Source organism: Myripristis murdjan, chromosome 19 (genome assembly GCF_902150065.1).
Source record: "Myripristis murdjan chromosome 19, fMyrMur1.1, whole genome shotgun sequence".
Classification (NCBI taxonomy): Eukaryota; Metazoa; Chordata; class Actinopteri; order Holocentriformes; family Holocentridae; genus Myripristis; species Myripristis murdjan.
This window is the reverse complement of record NC_043998.1, coordinates 7,785,473-7,803,381: the sequence shown is the minus strand read 5'-3', so window position 1 is coordinate 7,803,381 and position 17,909 is coordinate 7,785,473. Positions and strand designations below refer to the sequence as shown.

Sequence of the window (17,909 nt, the reverse complement as noted above, 5' to 3'; positions counted from 1 at the left end):
TCTGCTTCTTTAAAAGGGCAATTCTCTGCCTATTTCTCATCTTTTGGCCAATTGCATTTTCAACAAACCATTTCTGGGTTTATTTTACAGGTCCCTACGCTCCTCAGTTTGAATGCAGCATTACCGCTTTGACAAACAACCCAAACAAAAGGGGTCAAATGGGTTCAATTCAACAGCTTCAAACATGACAGGTGTGAAATCACTCTGCGTCCTGAGAAACCAGAGTCCCCTTCGCGGATTGAAACAGGCTGGCCACAAGTCAGCCTCACTTCAGTCATCAATTAATGGATGAAAATGGCTCTTTCAGTGTGGCCTGCAGCAAGTCAGGTGTTTAAATGCTGACAATGAGTATGCTGATGATGTCCTGGTCTCACCCAGAGTAGTGAATGCTGTTAAAGGCTTGCAATGATTGACAAAAGATATTTCACACTGGTCTGGCTTATAAAAAATCAAAGACAGATGCACTGATTTAATGTTTGCCTAAAAGCAGGGGCAAAGTGAGGCAAACTGCAGCAAAAGCTCCGCTGTGTTTAAGCTTTTGAAATGCCTATGAAAATGTAGCTTCAGTGGACACTACCACTCTATTTGATCAGTAAAATAGTTTCACTACTTGAAGCTATTTGATTTGGTAAACAGTGACGTTGCAATCACGCTACTGAGAAATGTAGTTCAACTAGTGACGTTGCTACTTGTAACGCTGCTACTGCCCAACACTGAACCCAACATACCATAGTCATTATCTCCTCAGGGTGAGACACACCGCTGATTATTCTCCATCACATTCCAGTGCTGCTATAAGAGCTCTTTCTCTCTGATTTCCTGTCAAAACTAGATTACAGGTGCTGTCAGCTGAGAACTGCTTAGCCTTATGGCGTCCTGACAATCATCACCCACACTAGTTCAACATCTAGAATCACCTCCACAGTTTGTGTGAATGTGACTGACTGCAATGTAAAGGCTGGTATGTTGTTGATTTGGTTGCTACAGCTATCCTGAGAGGTGTTATGAAACGGGCACTTCCTATAACATTTGATTCGCTTAAAGGGCCCACAGCATCTCCAAGTGGTTCAAAAGTGATTTTTTTGTGTCACAGAGCTCCCGCCATCTTGCAACAGCCACTCTCAAATACAACAAAAGAAGCTCCTATTGCCATTCTACCATCGTTATTCAGCCATTTCTGAACTCACTGCTGATTTCAACAATTATTATCTGCTAAAAGGGACAGCAGGACCAGCTGGCTTGAGACAGTCCACTAAGCAGATCAGACACCAAAATTGTTCTTCTAAGGTGTTTTTATGTAACTGTGGAAGAACCTCCATCATATCCGCAGGGGACTATATGACTGGCAGATACCCAATGCTTATGAAAAAAAAAAAAAAAAAAAGATAATACCTGTCCTATAAATCCTTGAATATATATATCCCACGTCCTGACATCAGAAATATGTCCTGTCCTGTAGTGTGGGTTTTGGATTATTGCAGCATTTTAGTTCCTGTACAGTTTCCTTTTTATTTTTGGTAAGATGTGTCTTTAAGGGCAATGTCAAATCTGAGAACAAATTGCTCTGCACAGCCTTGGCAGCTAGCTGGAGCCGAATGGAGGTCACATTCAAAAGAGAACACACATTTTCTTGGATTTCATATAATGATGGTGTAAGGGACTGATAGCATTTTCAAGAAGGTAAAATTTCTCTGACAAACACTCATAGGCACACACAATGGCAATATCATATCCCTATTGCTGTCCACTGTCACAGTTAAACAAATACGTCCTAGTCCCAGGAACACATACATCCCTGTTCTTCAATCTCCCATTGATGACATTCATTCGCTAACCACTAACCATGAACAAAATCTAATCCTAATTCTAATCTTAAGCCCAAAAACTCAAGTCCTAACTCTAAACTAGTTTCTCACAAGTACAGAGGCAAACACATGCACAAACACACACACAGAGACACACACACCAAGGCACACGAGGACCCAAGCGCCCGTGGGGTTAAGATGCGGTCAGTGAGTTAATGTTCCAGATGTCCACTCAAGTGATCGGCTTGTGGTGCTGGCTCAGATGTGCTGGGTCAGAGAAGAGCACTTGGGTGTGCAAAAGCTCAACGGACGCTGTCTGAGTGAATGTGCATGTATGTGTGTGTGTGTGTGTGTATTTGTGTATGATGAGGGTGGATGGTTATGTCCAAGTGCCATGTAACAGTTTACAGCCATCTGGTCCTAAAGTTTGTATCGTGGGAGCCGTCCTTGCCGTCTGTTTCTACTCCAGGAGGATGGACAGTTGGCCCCTGACCCATATTTCCATTCAGTTTACTGGAACTTCAATTCTTGATCAGTGGATTGAGAACCAAAGCTTGCTGAGGCACAATGAAATGTTCAAACATAACAAACAAATACAAAATTATAAGTTGCTGAATAAATCCTGCACCTGTGTTAGTCATATATCTTTTCACAGGAATCCTGCCCTTAAAGGCTTCCAGTCATACAGTGAGCATTATATAGTTACAGTCATATGGTCATGTGGTTAAATAAAAACAATAAAGACTAATAACAATAAAGACTAAGACTAATAAAATCTGTCACCACTTTAGACTTGTTCCTGATTTTGAGCGAGACCAAGAATATAGGAGACACAAAGGGAGTAAAAGAACAGATATGTCATTCAAGAGTTTTAGTTTTATTGGGTGCATAGTTCCCATTTATTTCTAATAAGAGAATACTTTTTGTATTCCTGATTACATTCTGATAAATATTAAGGGGAAAAAATTATATTTCAGCTACAGATGGTTCCTAGTCAAATCACAGGTGAATGGACAAGGAACACAAAAATGGTGGCCCCTTGGATCAATTTCCTCCCTTTACTCACTTTCTCTCAGCAGTGCGCGCACACACACACACACACACACACACACACACACACACACACACACACACACACACACACACACACACTCACACTATCTAATGGCTCCTTTTGCGGTGCATCAACCTCACACTTTTAAGTATGAATGATGACCCAAAAAGGCTATTATCTGAAATAGAACATGTCAATATCATCCTAATGATAACAAAGTGAGGCTGAAAATAAGGAAGAAATTAAACGAGGCAGACAGTATTAATTTCATCTCATGGGCTGTGCTGTATTGGAACAGGTAAATGTGTGTGGTAAGCCTACAGGCCGACACGGTCTCATAAATCAACATTAAAATGTGCCATATCATTGGCCAGATCCCCCTCAGTGGCTTTTCCTGAGAGCTGATTGGTCAAGCTGGTCAGTATGACACAGGTGGTGATGAGTGAGGGTGATTAATGGCCCATCATCGAAACAGGTGTGTGGGAAACGCTTGGAAATGGCGAGGGGCTCTTCTGGAATATTGAATACGTTGAATGCATAACGCTTCACTTTTTCAGCAGAACACTGTCAAAATAATGTAAAACACCTGACTAATCAAGGTATGTTGAGCATGTGGGTACACGTCCAAGCCTGGTTCAGGTTTATTCAGATCCTGAATGATGACTCAAACTATTTTTCAAAACCATTGATAAAACACCAAACAGTAGGCTTTTCCAGACACTTGCAGAATCCATGCCAAGAAAAGGAGAAGCTGTTGTGACAGCTTGTGGTCGCCTCATGCCCTATTAGGACACTATATGTTAATGTTGCATTCATTTTGGCAGTTACTTTGTAAAATCCCTTGTCTGCACAGTGGAGAAAACTGCAGCAGTGCAAAAGCCAGAGCCATTAACTTCACCAAAGAATGCAGCAACTCTGATATTGGCCAAATACCCTCAGTATCAGATTTTAGATCTCATACCGAGAGTGACATGTCACACATCATAGATCAAAGCAAAGCAACATGTTTTTCTGTCATTTTCACACATAGATCTCTCTAATGGGGAAAATGCTTTAGCTTATGTCAAATATTTCTGTCCAGTGAACTCAGATCAATAAAGTAATTTGTTTTTGTTCAGTGACAGAAATTAAATGGACTGTATTCCGTCAACAAAAACTGTCACTGAAAAAAGTGTGTAAAACATTTATCAAAAAATAGTTTTTTTAAGCAAATGACAAAGGCTGACTGAAACATCTTGAAAAAACTATAACTAAAGCTAAATTACTTGTAGTGAAGGCTGACAACAACATCCAAATAAAAACATCGGTTACTGCATCAAGTTGGTTTTAATTTTTTTGGTTCAGTTGTATCCATGTACAATGAATAAAAATCTACGTAGCATAAACTGCAGCCTTGTCACTGGCCACGTTTCCTTTTGCAGTCACAGCAATGGAATAACGTTCCCTCAGATTCACCTATTCCCAGATCTATGACTGTTAAAGCATAGAGTTTGGAGAGCATCATGTGTGCGAGTTAGTGTTAGGCCTATGAATAAAATGACTGAATTATGACTAAATTAAAACTGAGTAGACTGATACAATCAAAACGTTTGTGGAATTAGAAGTGAGGAAGCGGTCTAGGTGTGTCCCTACCCGTGCTGGCCGCCTTGGCCAGGTGGCGCAGTCTCCTCTGGTGCGTCTTGCCCCTGTAGTGGATCTGAGCCTGGGCACAAGAGTTAAGCTGAATGTTGCACACCTGGCACAGCGTGGCACCGCCGCTGCCCTGCCGGCGTTCCCGCTTGGCCCTGTGACTTGCCACCGCAACGGGCACCACTTCCCTCTCCTCTTCCTCCTCCTCTTCTTCTTCCTCGACTTCCTTCTGAGTCCTGGGAGGAAGGCTGTTTTCCAACCAGTCTGGGCCCTTGGGACGTTTCATGTCTACAGGTAAAAAAAAAAAAAGGTCAAAGGTTGATCATGAAGCTCCGAAAGGTTGACCTCATCAGAAATGCTGTCCTACTGTAATATTTCATTTCCAACAGAGGTGACGTACTCCCAATCTGTGTTGTCTTTTCACCCAGAATGTGTGTGTTGTTGAGGCCTCCACAGGGGGGCAACAGAGCAGCATAACTCCACTCAGAATGGAGCACCACTAGTCTTTCTCCATCGGTGAGGTGCAAACTACAATATGCTTTGCAGTGCCTTTATTGAGCTTGATGTTTTATTCAAATTAAAGCCGTACCAAACAGTGGGATTTAATGGGCATAGAAAGAAGGATGCTTATCGCTTGGCTGGATCCAAAACATCCTTTGACCACTCTGTTCAGTGTCGACATGTATGAATTTCAACCTGTCCAAATGAAGGCATAAATGTGCTGAAAATCTTTCACATCCCATTAAAGGGCTTAAATCAGACATCCATTAGCTGATAAGAAGGACCTATCCCTGGCAAACATCACAGCATTACAACAGAGACGTGAACAAACTCCAGATAAGGATCTTGTTCCAGCTCCTCTCCATTTATCAGATAATAAAAGCTGATTCCCAGGGCACACAAAACGAGATGCTTCTTTGTGAGAGCACACAGCCCTAATACCTATAATGGCTGAGCGATTATGGTTGACTGACAGCATAAATCAGGCCGCAGCACAACGTGGGCTCTGCTACAAACGTGGTAATGTCACCCAAAGTCTAATTGAATTCTTTGCTTTGTGTTGTTCATATTATAATAGAGTCAATTAAGTGCTCATGGTTTTGGACATTTCACCCTCCATCCCACTGAATCCAACCCTTACTAAACAAACCACGATTTGAAAGTTCTTCGTTGCTCTAAAAATTCAATTTGGCTGGTAGAAAGATGAAAGCAGCTCTTAAATTTTGGAATCAAACAGCCTCCTATATATGTTAATTTTCTGCACTGTGCTCCAAACAGCAACATGGGCTTCAAAGCTGTAGCCCAACACTACCAGTGTTCGAGTGGTGGTTAATGCCCTTTCCCAGTTCATACTGTAAGCTACAAGCACTGGTCTAGCAGGTACAAACCAGACATCCAGACTAGAACCAGCCGTTGAGCGGCTGCACTCACTCATCTTTATGTGATAAGCTGGAATGGGCACCTGACAGCCCCATTACCAGACAGCTTTTAACAGGCTGCCAGCAGCTGCTGGTGGGTTTCTGCTGGAACTCAGCACAACAGCCCCTGCCTCTCTGCCTGCTTGGCACCTGAATGGGCAGCTGGTTTGAGCCCAGTCCACTGCTGATAGTAAAGTGCTGCAGGCAGGACAGAGACTGGTGCTCCACAGAGTGAATGCACCCGCTGAATGTGTGCTTAAATGTAACTTAGGATGTAAAGTCTCCATTAAATGTTATGCTGAAACCAATTAGTTTGACACTAAAAAGCTGTGTCTCTGTTTAGCTGTACTATGGAGACTTAAAGGGACAGTTCACTGAATATATAGAACCCCTAGTGTCAGTCTAACCAGACAGTTTCTGTGTTGTTTGTAGAGCTCAACCCAAAGAACACTAGCAAACAACAGATATATGTAGTCTGCTGGTGTCTGTGGCAGGAAATAGTTCCCCACACAACTCTTCCACCCCAAAGGCTATGAATTATGGTTGAGCTGAGCTGTTGAGTTTTTTTACATGTAATTCTTGAACGCTGAGCCCTATTGTACGCACTCCAATAGAGTGGGGCCCAAAACCAGTTTGCCAGCCCCATATTAAGAGTAGCTTAGCTTAACATTACCTTGCTCTAATGTGAGGGAGATGATGATTTTCCTAACTAATTTAACATAAACAAATATCAACAAATAGGCATGTTATCCAGTGGTGTAGTTGTGCAGTTTTTGGTGCAATTCCTTCAATTACTAATGGGTTGGGAATATAATATGTATATCATTGAAATCTAGTAACAATTACCAACGTAAACCTTGCTGTGTTTGTTCCCCTGTCAAGTTTTCTCATGTATCAAAAGATTACTGCCATTAATTTCTGTTGCCATGTATTTTATAGGAGACTTTACACATAGTAGGTTGTGTAGTTTTAAGCTGTAGGTTAACTTGCGTCTATGATGGAACGAGGCTATTTCAGCTGATTAAACTGTAAAATGTGGTGACCATAGTGAGAATTTAAAAGGTATAGGTAGTACAACAGGCAGCTGGAATCTGACATAGCTTAGTTTGGTTCAGTCAGAAAATATTACATGTGTTGCAGACAAAGAAAACAAACAAAAGAATCAAAGAAAAAAACTCAAGAGCACACAACTGAATTGCATAAAAGCAACAATATGAAACCAAAACTTGCCCTGGAAAAAAAAAAAAAAAAAAAAAAAACATGATCACAAAAACCAAATCAGAAATGACAAGTAATCATACATAAATGAAAACAGAATGACTGCAAAAAAATAGAATCCGTGGGAAACCAGTGTATGATAATGAGCAGGAGGACTTACCCACTCACTCACTGATACACATATCCATCAGTAGCTTCAGCACAGAAATCTGTACAGCAATGCACGAGGTAGCTCAAGTCGTAAATTGAATTCGCTTTTGGGTTGAGGTAACGCAATGTTACACGTGAATTTTAATTACTTTACCTGCTGAATAACAAATACATTAGAAGTGCTACTGTAACTGCACCTATACAGCCAACCTACAGTATCTGTACTCCTGGAAATGAAGCTATCTGACTCTAGCAGCCCCATAAATACCAGCACTCATCAGGCTGTCAGTCAGTCCAGGATGGAGATAGACTGCACCAAAGCCAAGAACATAAAGCACAGGTTGTAAAGGCGATGCTATTCTCTCTCTCTCTCTCTCTCTCTCTCTCTCTCTCTCTCTCTTAAACGTCACACAGTCACACATCAGCCAACATGACATACAGTAAAACTATAGAAGATTTGTGTATATATGCAGCATTTCTGTGCATAGTATGTATTGTCTGTGAATAGTCCTTGTCTGCTCTTTGTGGTTAAATATATTTTAATTTTAAAAAATCACACCTTCCCCTGCTTGTGGATAGGGCCTCAGTACTATCCTAGGACAAGATGAAAACACACTTGGTACATTTGGTTACTCACTATGGTAACATCAAGGAGACTGTGAATAGTTGTCCTAAAAACCATGTTTCATGTCTCACCAGCACGTCTTTTTCTGAACGATACGGTTAAAAAAAATCATAATGTGATTAATTTTACAGATACTGCTTTTGTGATATGATTCACAATTTCAGTGGGAATGATTGTTTTTGCATCATAATTTTAATTTCCACTGAAAAACCTATTAAAATGTCAGTAATCATCTCAATAACCATCTTTCAAAACAGAGTTACAAAGCACCTCACAAAAGCAAAATGAAAGGCGGAATCCGATAAAATGAGAATGAAAGCATTATAAGAACATAAAAATAATAAATGAAAATAAAGTACATGATAAGACAGTAAAATAATAAAACAATAAAAACAGATTATTAGACGTACATAGTTAGGAATTAATTGAGTAAAGTCAAATTTAAAATAGTGCATTTATAAAAGAGATTTAAAGAGTGACGGGGCCCTGATAGCAAAGGCCTGATCGCTCCCAGTTTTCAGTCTAAATCGTGGATTCTCTAAAAGGGAGGAGGAAGATTTCATACACTTAGGCTCATATGTGATTAAAAGTTCATTTATTTAGTCTGGGTCCAGTCTCATATGATCCTGAAAAGATAAAATTAATATCTGACTCTAAAATGCATAGGTTCTCATGCACTTCTCTCAGTGATTGGGGTTATATGCACTCTTGTTTTTGGCATTTCTGCTTCATTTGAGAGTCACAGTAGAGAGAGACAGGAACAGCAGGCGAGAGAGAGGGGATGACATGCAGCAAAGGGCCTGAGGTCGGATTCAAACCCAGGATGCTGCGATTAGGACTAAGCCTTGGTACGTGATACACCCAATTTGCACTCTTTTATAAGAATTCGTGCAGAGCCTGGCATCATCATTCTGAATTGACTGAATTTTGCATATTTAATTAGGCTCTCCACAAGCTTTCTGAATCTTGAGGAATCACGCAACCTTGGCATTAGAGCCACGACCAGCATGACCTTTTAATCAGTTGACACTCTCAGTATCACTTATTATTATTATAATATCAGTATCACTTGTTATAATTCATCACTAGTCTAAATGTTGGAAACGCATTGTACAGATGTCTGAGGTAAGCCGAACCTCAAACTGTCTTATAAAATGTTGTCATGAAAGATCACAAGCAAGTTGCACTCAAATCTTTACATGCTTTACATGCATATTATTTGTGACAACCAAGGTCGGTGTGCTTGCTCTTTTGTGTGTTCATGTGTAACATCTTATGCACTGTGCACTGCTTATGAAAATTACAGTGAGGAAATATAGTGTGCTCACTTACATCAGGCAGCATGGTAGATGTTAAATGAGCATAAGCCATGTCTGTGTTGGTGTGTGGCACATTCACATACCAGGAAGTGTCTTTGGGATTTTAATTTAAGTCAATGCATGAAATAAATATTTTTGTTCAAACACTTTGTTGCTATCACAGCACATTGGTGTTAACAGGCAGAGCTGTTGAAGTCAGCGTAGTTTGATTCACTCCAGTCACACATACCCCCACCCCACCCCTTCACACAAACACCTACAAAGCTGTGGCGCACTTGTTAATGTCATTTGGTGTCATCATTCATTCTACGGTGTAACAGGGCCCAGGGCATTTATTTATTTATTAGTTTATTTGAATAGGGACAGTGCAAATTTACATAGCAACATTTTGCTGGTTTACTCAAGCACATGAAGGTGATGTTCTGCATGTAGAGATTATAGCTAATGCTAGTTTTCAACTGCAGTCCCTAGTTGGGCTTTTAAGAATGAGTATTAAAAATGAAGCACAATGGTGGAGTATAGAAGTGTGCGGAGACACCACTATTTGTATTTGTATTTGTATTGGGGCAAAATAATTTGGATTCAGACTTTGGGAGAAAAGTGGGCATGGCTCAAACCAGAAGTGATTTATTTTTCATTCACTGGGGTGAATCATTGAATCGTTGGATTTAACTGCAAAGAAATATAAAATGACTGCAATTCCTGCTTATTAAGACTATATAGGTTAGGAGACTCTCTCTAATGACTCTGCATTCTGCAAATCAAAAGAAATCTAGCTGTGGAAAAAATGTGGCGGACTTCTGTCTCTCTCGGTGACCAACGTCTGAGAGAGTCAGTGGAGTTTCCCAGCATGCTTTTGGGAATCAGACATTGACTGAGCCCAGTTCATTGTTGTTCAGCTCATGTTCCCTATTTAGTTCTTTAGTTTATATGTGTGTTGTTTATCATGCGGTCTTTGTGTTGTGTTATGAAGTTTAAGAATGGTGCTATGCCTTTTGTCATATGATGTCTGGGTTTATGCTGCTTCAAAGTAAAAGCCTGAATATTGAAGACAGCCAAAGCAGTATCGTCCCGCACAGGTAAGCTCAGATTGCAAAAATATTAAATGTATTATCTAAAGCCGAACCTTTAGAAAAACATTTTGAGGGATAATTTATTTGTTAGGAAGCCATTATTCATTACTTGCCGAATATGGATTTGGGTTCGGGTGCATCCCTGGTGGAGTAACACACAAAGATAAATATTCAGATACATAGACATGCAAAGACACAACACACACACACACACACACACACACACACACACACACACACACACACACAGATATGACCTTATATACAAGGGAACATTTCAGTAAAAAGAGAACGCATGCAAATATTATATGGCCTAGCAAAGTACTAATACATCTAACACACCCACTCATAGCATCTTTTGGTAGAACGTAAACACATTATGATATTCAGCTGAACAATCAAAACAAGTACCAGTTACTATTGGAGATGTAAATAAAACACGTCAGCAGTTTAAGTCTCATCTAAAACAGGGAATACTAACTAGCCCAGCTGACAACATAATAAAACTCAATACTTGCTTTACGGCCTAAGACAGCTGCATGGAAACGACCTGCCAACATGATCTTCTCTATCGAGGGAGTTGATTCAAGTTATGATGGACAGCAATATACCTAAATAACACGGTGCTTAACTGGTCCTGAAGTAGAGTGTCAAAGGTCAGCGTCAAGCCCTGAGCCAACACACTGAACTAGGAGTAAATGATTTTATCCATCTGTATTGAAAGAGATTTGCTCTTACCTGATTTTTTTTTTTTTTTTAATAAATGTTAGTTGGTGCATCATATACAGAAAAAAGATTGTCTTTGTATTTGTCGGTTTCAAGATTTTTCTTTGTTTCTTTCTTTGCTGTTTCTAAACATGACAAAGCAAGCGTGGCTAAGTGTGTCTGTATGAAGCTCAGCCTGAGAGGAATGCACCTTTGGAGCTCCTTCTGATGCTACAAGGGCATTGTGGGATGGCGTTTAAGAGGCTAACACCTAGCAGCAGCAGTGGCAGCAGTAGCCATGCCAGGTCCGGCTAGGTGGGTACAGGGCTGACAGGCAGATAGAAAAGCTGACAACTTGTTCAGCCTGTTTCCCCCAGCTGCTCTCCCCATCTGTTTGATGTGCTGGGTCTGTGTGCCGTGGTTCCACACCAGGGGTTAGCTCGTTTATCGATGGGCTTTGACAAACGAGGGCTGCTGCCGAAACTGCTTTGGCTCTGTGAGATGTAGAAGAGATGTTTGGAATAACAGTCAGTCAAGGTTTTTGAATGGATTAATGCAAAACTAAATTCATGAATCACAGGGATGAATGATGTATTGGTGGCCGATATATTATCCTCCAATAATTGAGAAAATTTAATTAATGTTATTGTTCTGATAATGGAATTTCAGCCACTAATTACATCCGATAACGTGGAGCCTTTTCTTGCAACAGCTATGGTTCTTCTGTGGCCCTTTGCCATTACATTTTAGTCATTTCAGGGAAAAAAAAAACAAAAAAACATTGAGTCAGAAAAGTTATTTTTCTTTTAATTCTTTATTGTTCATCAATTTACAGAAGCACTGCATGTTGGCTGAAATGCAACTGTGGAGGGTATCTAGCCATACAAGTTTTTTTTTTAATGTATATAAATTACACTATTGCCTGTTTGCACTGTAAGAGAAGAAACTGTAATAACAAAAAATTGACAATGGGAAAATAAACAGGTCAATCTAAAAAGTTAGCCATTATTGCACCGTTCACATTTTTGCAGATGCAGGAGTAATATTATTGGTCATGGTATTGGTATCAGCCAATAAACAACAACAAACACATCATTTTTGGCTATCATTATCAACCGTGAAATTCCATATATAATAAATCACGTGTGCTGGACATTTTCAGAAATTCTTCAGAAATACAGAAATTTATGGCAACAGGGATTGTTGTAAAATGAACAATTTGCAAAGATCAAAAACCTTTCATCTTTAACTGATCCTCAGATTCATCACAAAAGAAAGAAAAAAAATTCTCATGCCCTCTTTATTTTTAATACCATTAATGATATAATCAAAGCACTTGTCAACATGTAGCTCACTGGTCCATGTATTCCCAAGGAGACATACCACAGCGTGGCGAAGCGCACTATAAATAGCCCAGATTAATGCCCACCAACTGTACTGTACGTCTATTACACTGTAAAGGCCAGGCTCCAGACCATAATGTCTTTATGCCTCAGCTGTGAGCCTGCCTGCCTCTACAAAATAAAAACTTGTTGCAGCCATAATAAACACAGAAACAAAGAAAATCTATGTAAAGAAATAAAGATTCTTTTTTCTCAAGGCGCCAAAGCTTTTTGGAAATAAGATTAACTAAATTCAACACACCTGTAGGCTATTCTATTATCCACCTGATCCTCTGGGCTGTAACATCTCTGTTCGGTCTGGGATCTAGGGCAACTTGCTGGAATGAGTCAAGTCCAGATGTGGGCCAAGCCCTTCAGGACTGATATGTAAGGCAGCTGATGGGTGTTAAGGCGATGTTTCGACATATGGATGAACTCCTGAAAATGACACTGTTGCAGACACTCAGAACGAGCTGAGGTGCCTCGCCACAACACCTGTCATCGCTGTTCCATTACGTCAATAACAGACGACAACACACACGGACTGGCATGGAAACACTGGGCGGGGGAAGTAAATGAGTAATTATCTCATGGTTTCTAAGAATTACTGAGCATGAAATATTAATGTCTTTAGTCAGTGATGAGCAGTGCGTCATATTCTGGCAGATAAAGTGCAAGTTTCCACCGCATGTTGAGTAAAATATTGTTATCAAATTGGTTGTCTTTTAGCATTACTTATCACATATACAACTGCCAAATACAAGAAATAACAATTCAAAAACCAGGACACTTTGACATCAAATTTCTGCTACAAGTGGTAAAACATGTCTACCGATGCCGCGTTGGGAAGACAGTTGGTTACTTTAAGAAATAAATCTGCCTCCGTTTGTTTTCTGACTCCGCTAAACACCAGATGCTCAGTGGGTCTGTTAATGGAAGCATTATGCTTATGCTGTTGATTCAGACAAGGAGCACTTAAACCCAAGATGAGACCCTGTAGTCTGGGGAAAATATGTATTCCATTTTGTGATTTTGAAGCCTGTATTAATGCGTGCCTCCATCCCACAAAGTAATTAATTTCCCATTAATGACCACAGCACACGCTTGCTTTAGCTGTCAGTTTTAAAGTCCACCGTCCAAACACCAAGTTGTCAAACTGATCAGAGCAGAAAATCTGGCTTCTTTCTCTGTCTGACATCAATAAAGTGGCGACTGAATCATCGTTTGATCTTTGAAAACACTATGTGTTTGCTACACTGTTATTTATTTATTTTTTCATACTTTTTTGCCAATGAGGTACATAATGGACACACCATAGAAACAAAAAAGGAAGCTGAGTCAAGCATTATGTAAATGATAACTCACTCAAAATAGCTTGGCATTGAGAATGACAACAGCATGTCCTGAGAGATAACATCACAGTCTATTTTTCTTTTTTTTCCCAAGGCAGGGGAGTTATTGCAAAGATCTTGATTGTTGGAGTATATCAGAGCAATTTCTGAATTATACTGGCTCAAACAAGTAGTCCAAAATCCAATCCAAATTCCCATATATAACCATACTGAAGGCACTCAGCCAAAACATGAATGGTAGTATGTTTTTAAATTTACAAGCCTGACGGGCATCTTTTTGATACAGGAAGAGTGTCCTGTTTGTTGTCTGTTTTTACGACCATATAGTAGGGCTCGTGGTACTGAATTTAAATATTAGGGAAGCTGTCCAGTAACTGCTATTTTGAAGCTTTGCCATGGCCTGATGTCTGATACCAGTATGGGTACAGGTGCAGTGACAGGTTCACATTCCTCATATGTGCTGTGTTTGAGTTAATCCCTGTCACTTCAGAGACGGATGACAGCAGCAGCCTTAGTCCTCATTTAGCCAAGGGGACACTTCAGTACAATGTGCTCATCTCATCTGTCTTCTGTATCTACCAATACAAAAATTCACTGTTAGAGTAAGATGGTAACAAAATAATTGGATTACCAAACAGGAAAAAAGTCTGAGCAAAATTACACAATGCAAAATTTCCGGTTGCCAATTGTAGTGTGCCCCCTTTAGACTAAACCGACAAAATATGCAGAATAAGCGAGTAATCGGGTGGTTGGCGCTACATGGTTCTCATCAGCAGACCAGCACACAAATAGATTGTGTGCTTATTTCACATTTTTGTCAGTTGAGTCTAAAGAGTCCTCGCTTTAATTGAACCTTTGCAACTTTGCATACTGCACCTTTAAGAAAGACACTCAGACGAAGAGAACAATAAACAGATAAATAATTAGCAAGCAAGACAGTAAGATAACACTTCCAAACGAGCTATGAGATATAGTCTGGAAAAAGGAGTAGATATCAGGAACATTATATTGCAAATACAATCAACTAAAGCACTAGTCATTCTAAATCACTTTGGCTAAAGTCTTAGTAACTGCTTGTGGTAATTTTTAATCAGAAAATCAACTATGAAAATGTAAAGCTATCAGCTACGTCTTTGTTGCAAATGCAAACACAATCAATGATCAAAACCCTCTAGAAAAAGGGCTGATGAGGATTTGACTGCAGGGAAATGCAGATCATTTTGTAGGCTGCTTGGTGATGAATATTCAAACCCTGCAATTATCCATGAGCAACATGAAATCACAGTTTGGGGTACATTACTTCCCTTTGAAAGGCAACTATCACAAAACAGTTTTTTTTTATTATTCAGGAGGTAAAAGTTGGAGTTAGAGTAGATTTTATTTTTCTGTGGTGGACGCAGAGTAAGTACAACAAATAGCCCTTTGCATCAAGAGGAGCCCAAAGAGGAGCATGACTCACCTGAGAGGCTAAATGTAGTGTATGTGCACACAACCCAGACACAAGCACAAATGCAAATACACATTCAAGAGGTTAACATTCAAAAACACACCAAACACCACTCACATATCAACACACACACATTTTAAAAAGTAGCACATACAAGCATATGCACATGTATAAACACATTGTGCTGGGATACACAATCCCACAGTATGAGTGGTTCATAGCTCTATGACAAGGTCATTTGCAAATGTTCCATTCATTTAATGCATGATTCACCCTGTTAGGTAAGTGAGTGGGAGCTGTAGTTGCCCAGGTGTGTATTATTAGTCTTTTCATCTCTCTTGGACTCAACTGCTTCTCAAACTGGGAGTGGGACTTAGGGCTGGGGAACAGTCTGTGTGTGTGTGTGTGTGTGTGTGTGTGTGTGTGTGTGTGTGTGTGTGCAAGCATTTGTATGTGTGCAGTGTCAAGGCTGCAATTTACACTTTCACAAGCCAAGTGCCCCATGCGTTGAATAAAGAAATCGACCATCGACCATCAGCTCCATGGCCTTGCCAAAAGAATAGGAAAATGCACTGGGGGTAAAAAATTACTGCCTCAAACAAAAGGACCACCACGGAGTAGGTTTCTAAAGTTGAAAACCCCGTAAATTTTATTTTTTCATATAATAATAACAAAATCAAGTCAATATCAAGTAGTGGCTGAGGACAAAACAAGTCAAAATAAGCACAAGGGACTTGACAGCCTTGCTATGGCAGTGAAGAGATCAGTCCAGTGTCATGCTTCTTACTGCAAAAAGTGTTACTAGTTACTCATTTCAAAAGTAATGTGATTTCTTATGACTGACTGGAATGGTAAATTGTTACACTATTTATGTCAGTTTTCTGCTGCATCTCGCCTTATGTTCAAATTGATAACTCTGTAACCTTTCCTTTACACTTTGTGTGAATTAAAATAACCAAATAGTGTAGAGATCAAAGGCTCTCATCATCTTTTGTTTGATCAAACCAAAATAAGGGAAATAATTCCACTGAGCTTTTTAAACTTGTACAAATGGCAATAAATTCTATTCTATCCTATCCTATTCTATTCTATTCTATTCTATTCTATTCTATTCTATTCTATTCTATTCTATTCGAAAGAACCTCTCTCCAAACATTTCTCATCTAAGCTAGAGTTTCAGCTAAGAGGATGATGACAATGACGATGATGAAACTGTGGAGGCTGAAGGAGCGGGATATCGCTTTCGGGCAACTCAGTCTGATATTTAGTGAATGATAAACAAAACATAACCAATTATTTCTCTTATATTGGTAGCTGAATATTGTGAATTAAACTGAAAGAATTTGTTACACGAGGTGTTACTGAAAAATAAATAATGGCAATTTTACACTGAATTAGTCATCTGTGGGAAATCACTGGAAGGCAGCATAGTAATATATTCATGTATTGGCATAGCAGCTTAGTCTAATTCCACAATACACAGCTGTACTCTGTGGAAACTGTTTTATTGTAAGGCATTCATTGTACATTTAAAACTAGACTTTAAATTACGAAAAACAATATCTGTCAAAATAATGGCAGCTGCAGATTTTGCCCATAATGTGGAGCAGAAGTGCCAGGGGTAGTGCAATCATTTGGTCATGTGAATACTACAACTGTTCATACACACACACACACACACGCACACACATGCATACAGACACACAAACACACACACACACACACATACATTCCCCTCTGGCATTGCTCATTGGCAGTGTTCCAAACAAATGTCTGCACTGGTTTGGCATCCATCTTGCAGACACCTCACAGCAACCAGCAGATAACATACACTCTCACACACACCACCCTCTGTAGCAGGAGATTAGGTCCAATGTTAAACAAAGAGGCAGAGCAAGTTTGTGACATGCCAGCTCTTTAATTAGACCTCTATCTGAGGACATACACACACAGATGCACACAAACTGTTGCCTTTACAAATACTAAAACACTCGCAGAACAATAAGTGAACTTGCTCCGTCAAACATCTACATTTGAATGCACACAGATACAGACAAACACACACACAAACACACACACACAGGCACACACAATCACAAACCTCCTCTAGCTAAGTGCTAGGACACGACAGCCAGATAGGAGGCGGAGCAGCCCATCAGCCTGTCAGCCTCTCTGATGTGTTGTGAAGCTTCGTGGGACGAGGCGGCCCTGACAGCCACCAGAGCCGCGTCTTCACTGCCTGAGCAGCGTTCGAACACTAACCTTACAGGCCAAAGCAGACTACAATCCCAGTCCGTCCAGTTTACTGATCAATGTGGACACACACGTTCTTTCAGTCAGAAACCACGGGCTTTGCCAAAAAGTGAAAACCTCTGATGTAGCTCATTAATTTGTGGTCAAATGTGATAAATGTTGAAGGACTGTAAACTGATTTCCTTAATTAGAATAATGTAGTATTCTATTATGGACCAAGAAGTAGAAAATCAAGTTTCTTTGCTTTGATTTCTGAGATGTTACACAACTCCTGGTGTGGGATTTTAGCATTGGGGAAATTTTCCGATATGCTACTCGATTTTAGCCCGGCATGGGCCCATTATTTGACAGCAGTGTCGGTATCATAAATCCCAAGCGCCTGGTGAAATGTTGTTTCAGACAGCCACAGCAGCACCTCAAGACGCAACAGCACATAAAACAAGGATTTCCGTCTGCCTAAGATGTGTTAGAGTGTTTCC

At 40.0% G+C, this 17,909-nt stretch overlaps 1 protein-coding gene across 1 annotated transcript in view; it reads right to left on the bottom strand.

Moving 5' to 3' along the window:
* Nucleotides 1–17,909, bottom strand: part of LOC115378434 (zinc finger protein 385C-like) — an 81,977-nt gene that overhangs the window by 40,390 nt on the left and 23,678 nt on the right. The window contains exon 4 of the mRNA XM_030078701.1: nt 4,492–4,776. Coding sequence (XP_029934561.1) covers nt 4,492–4,776 — 285 coding nt within the window. The remainder of the gene's footprint in view (nt 1–4,491; nt 4,777–17,909) is intronic.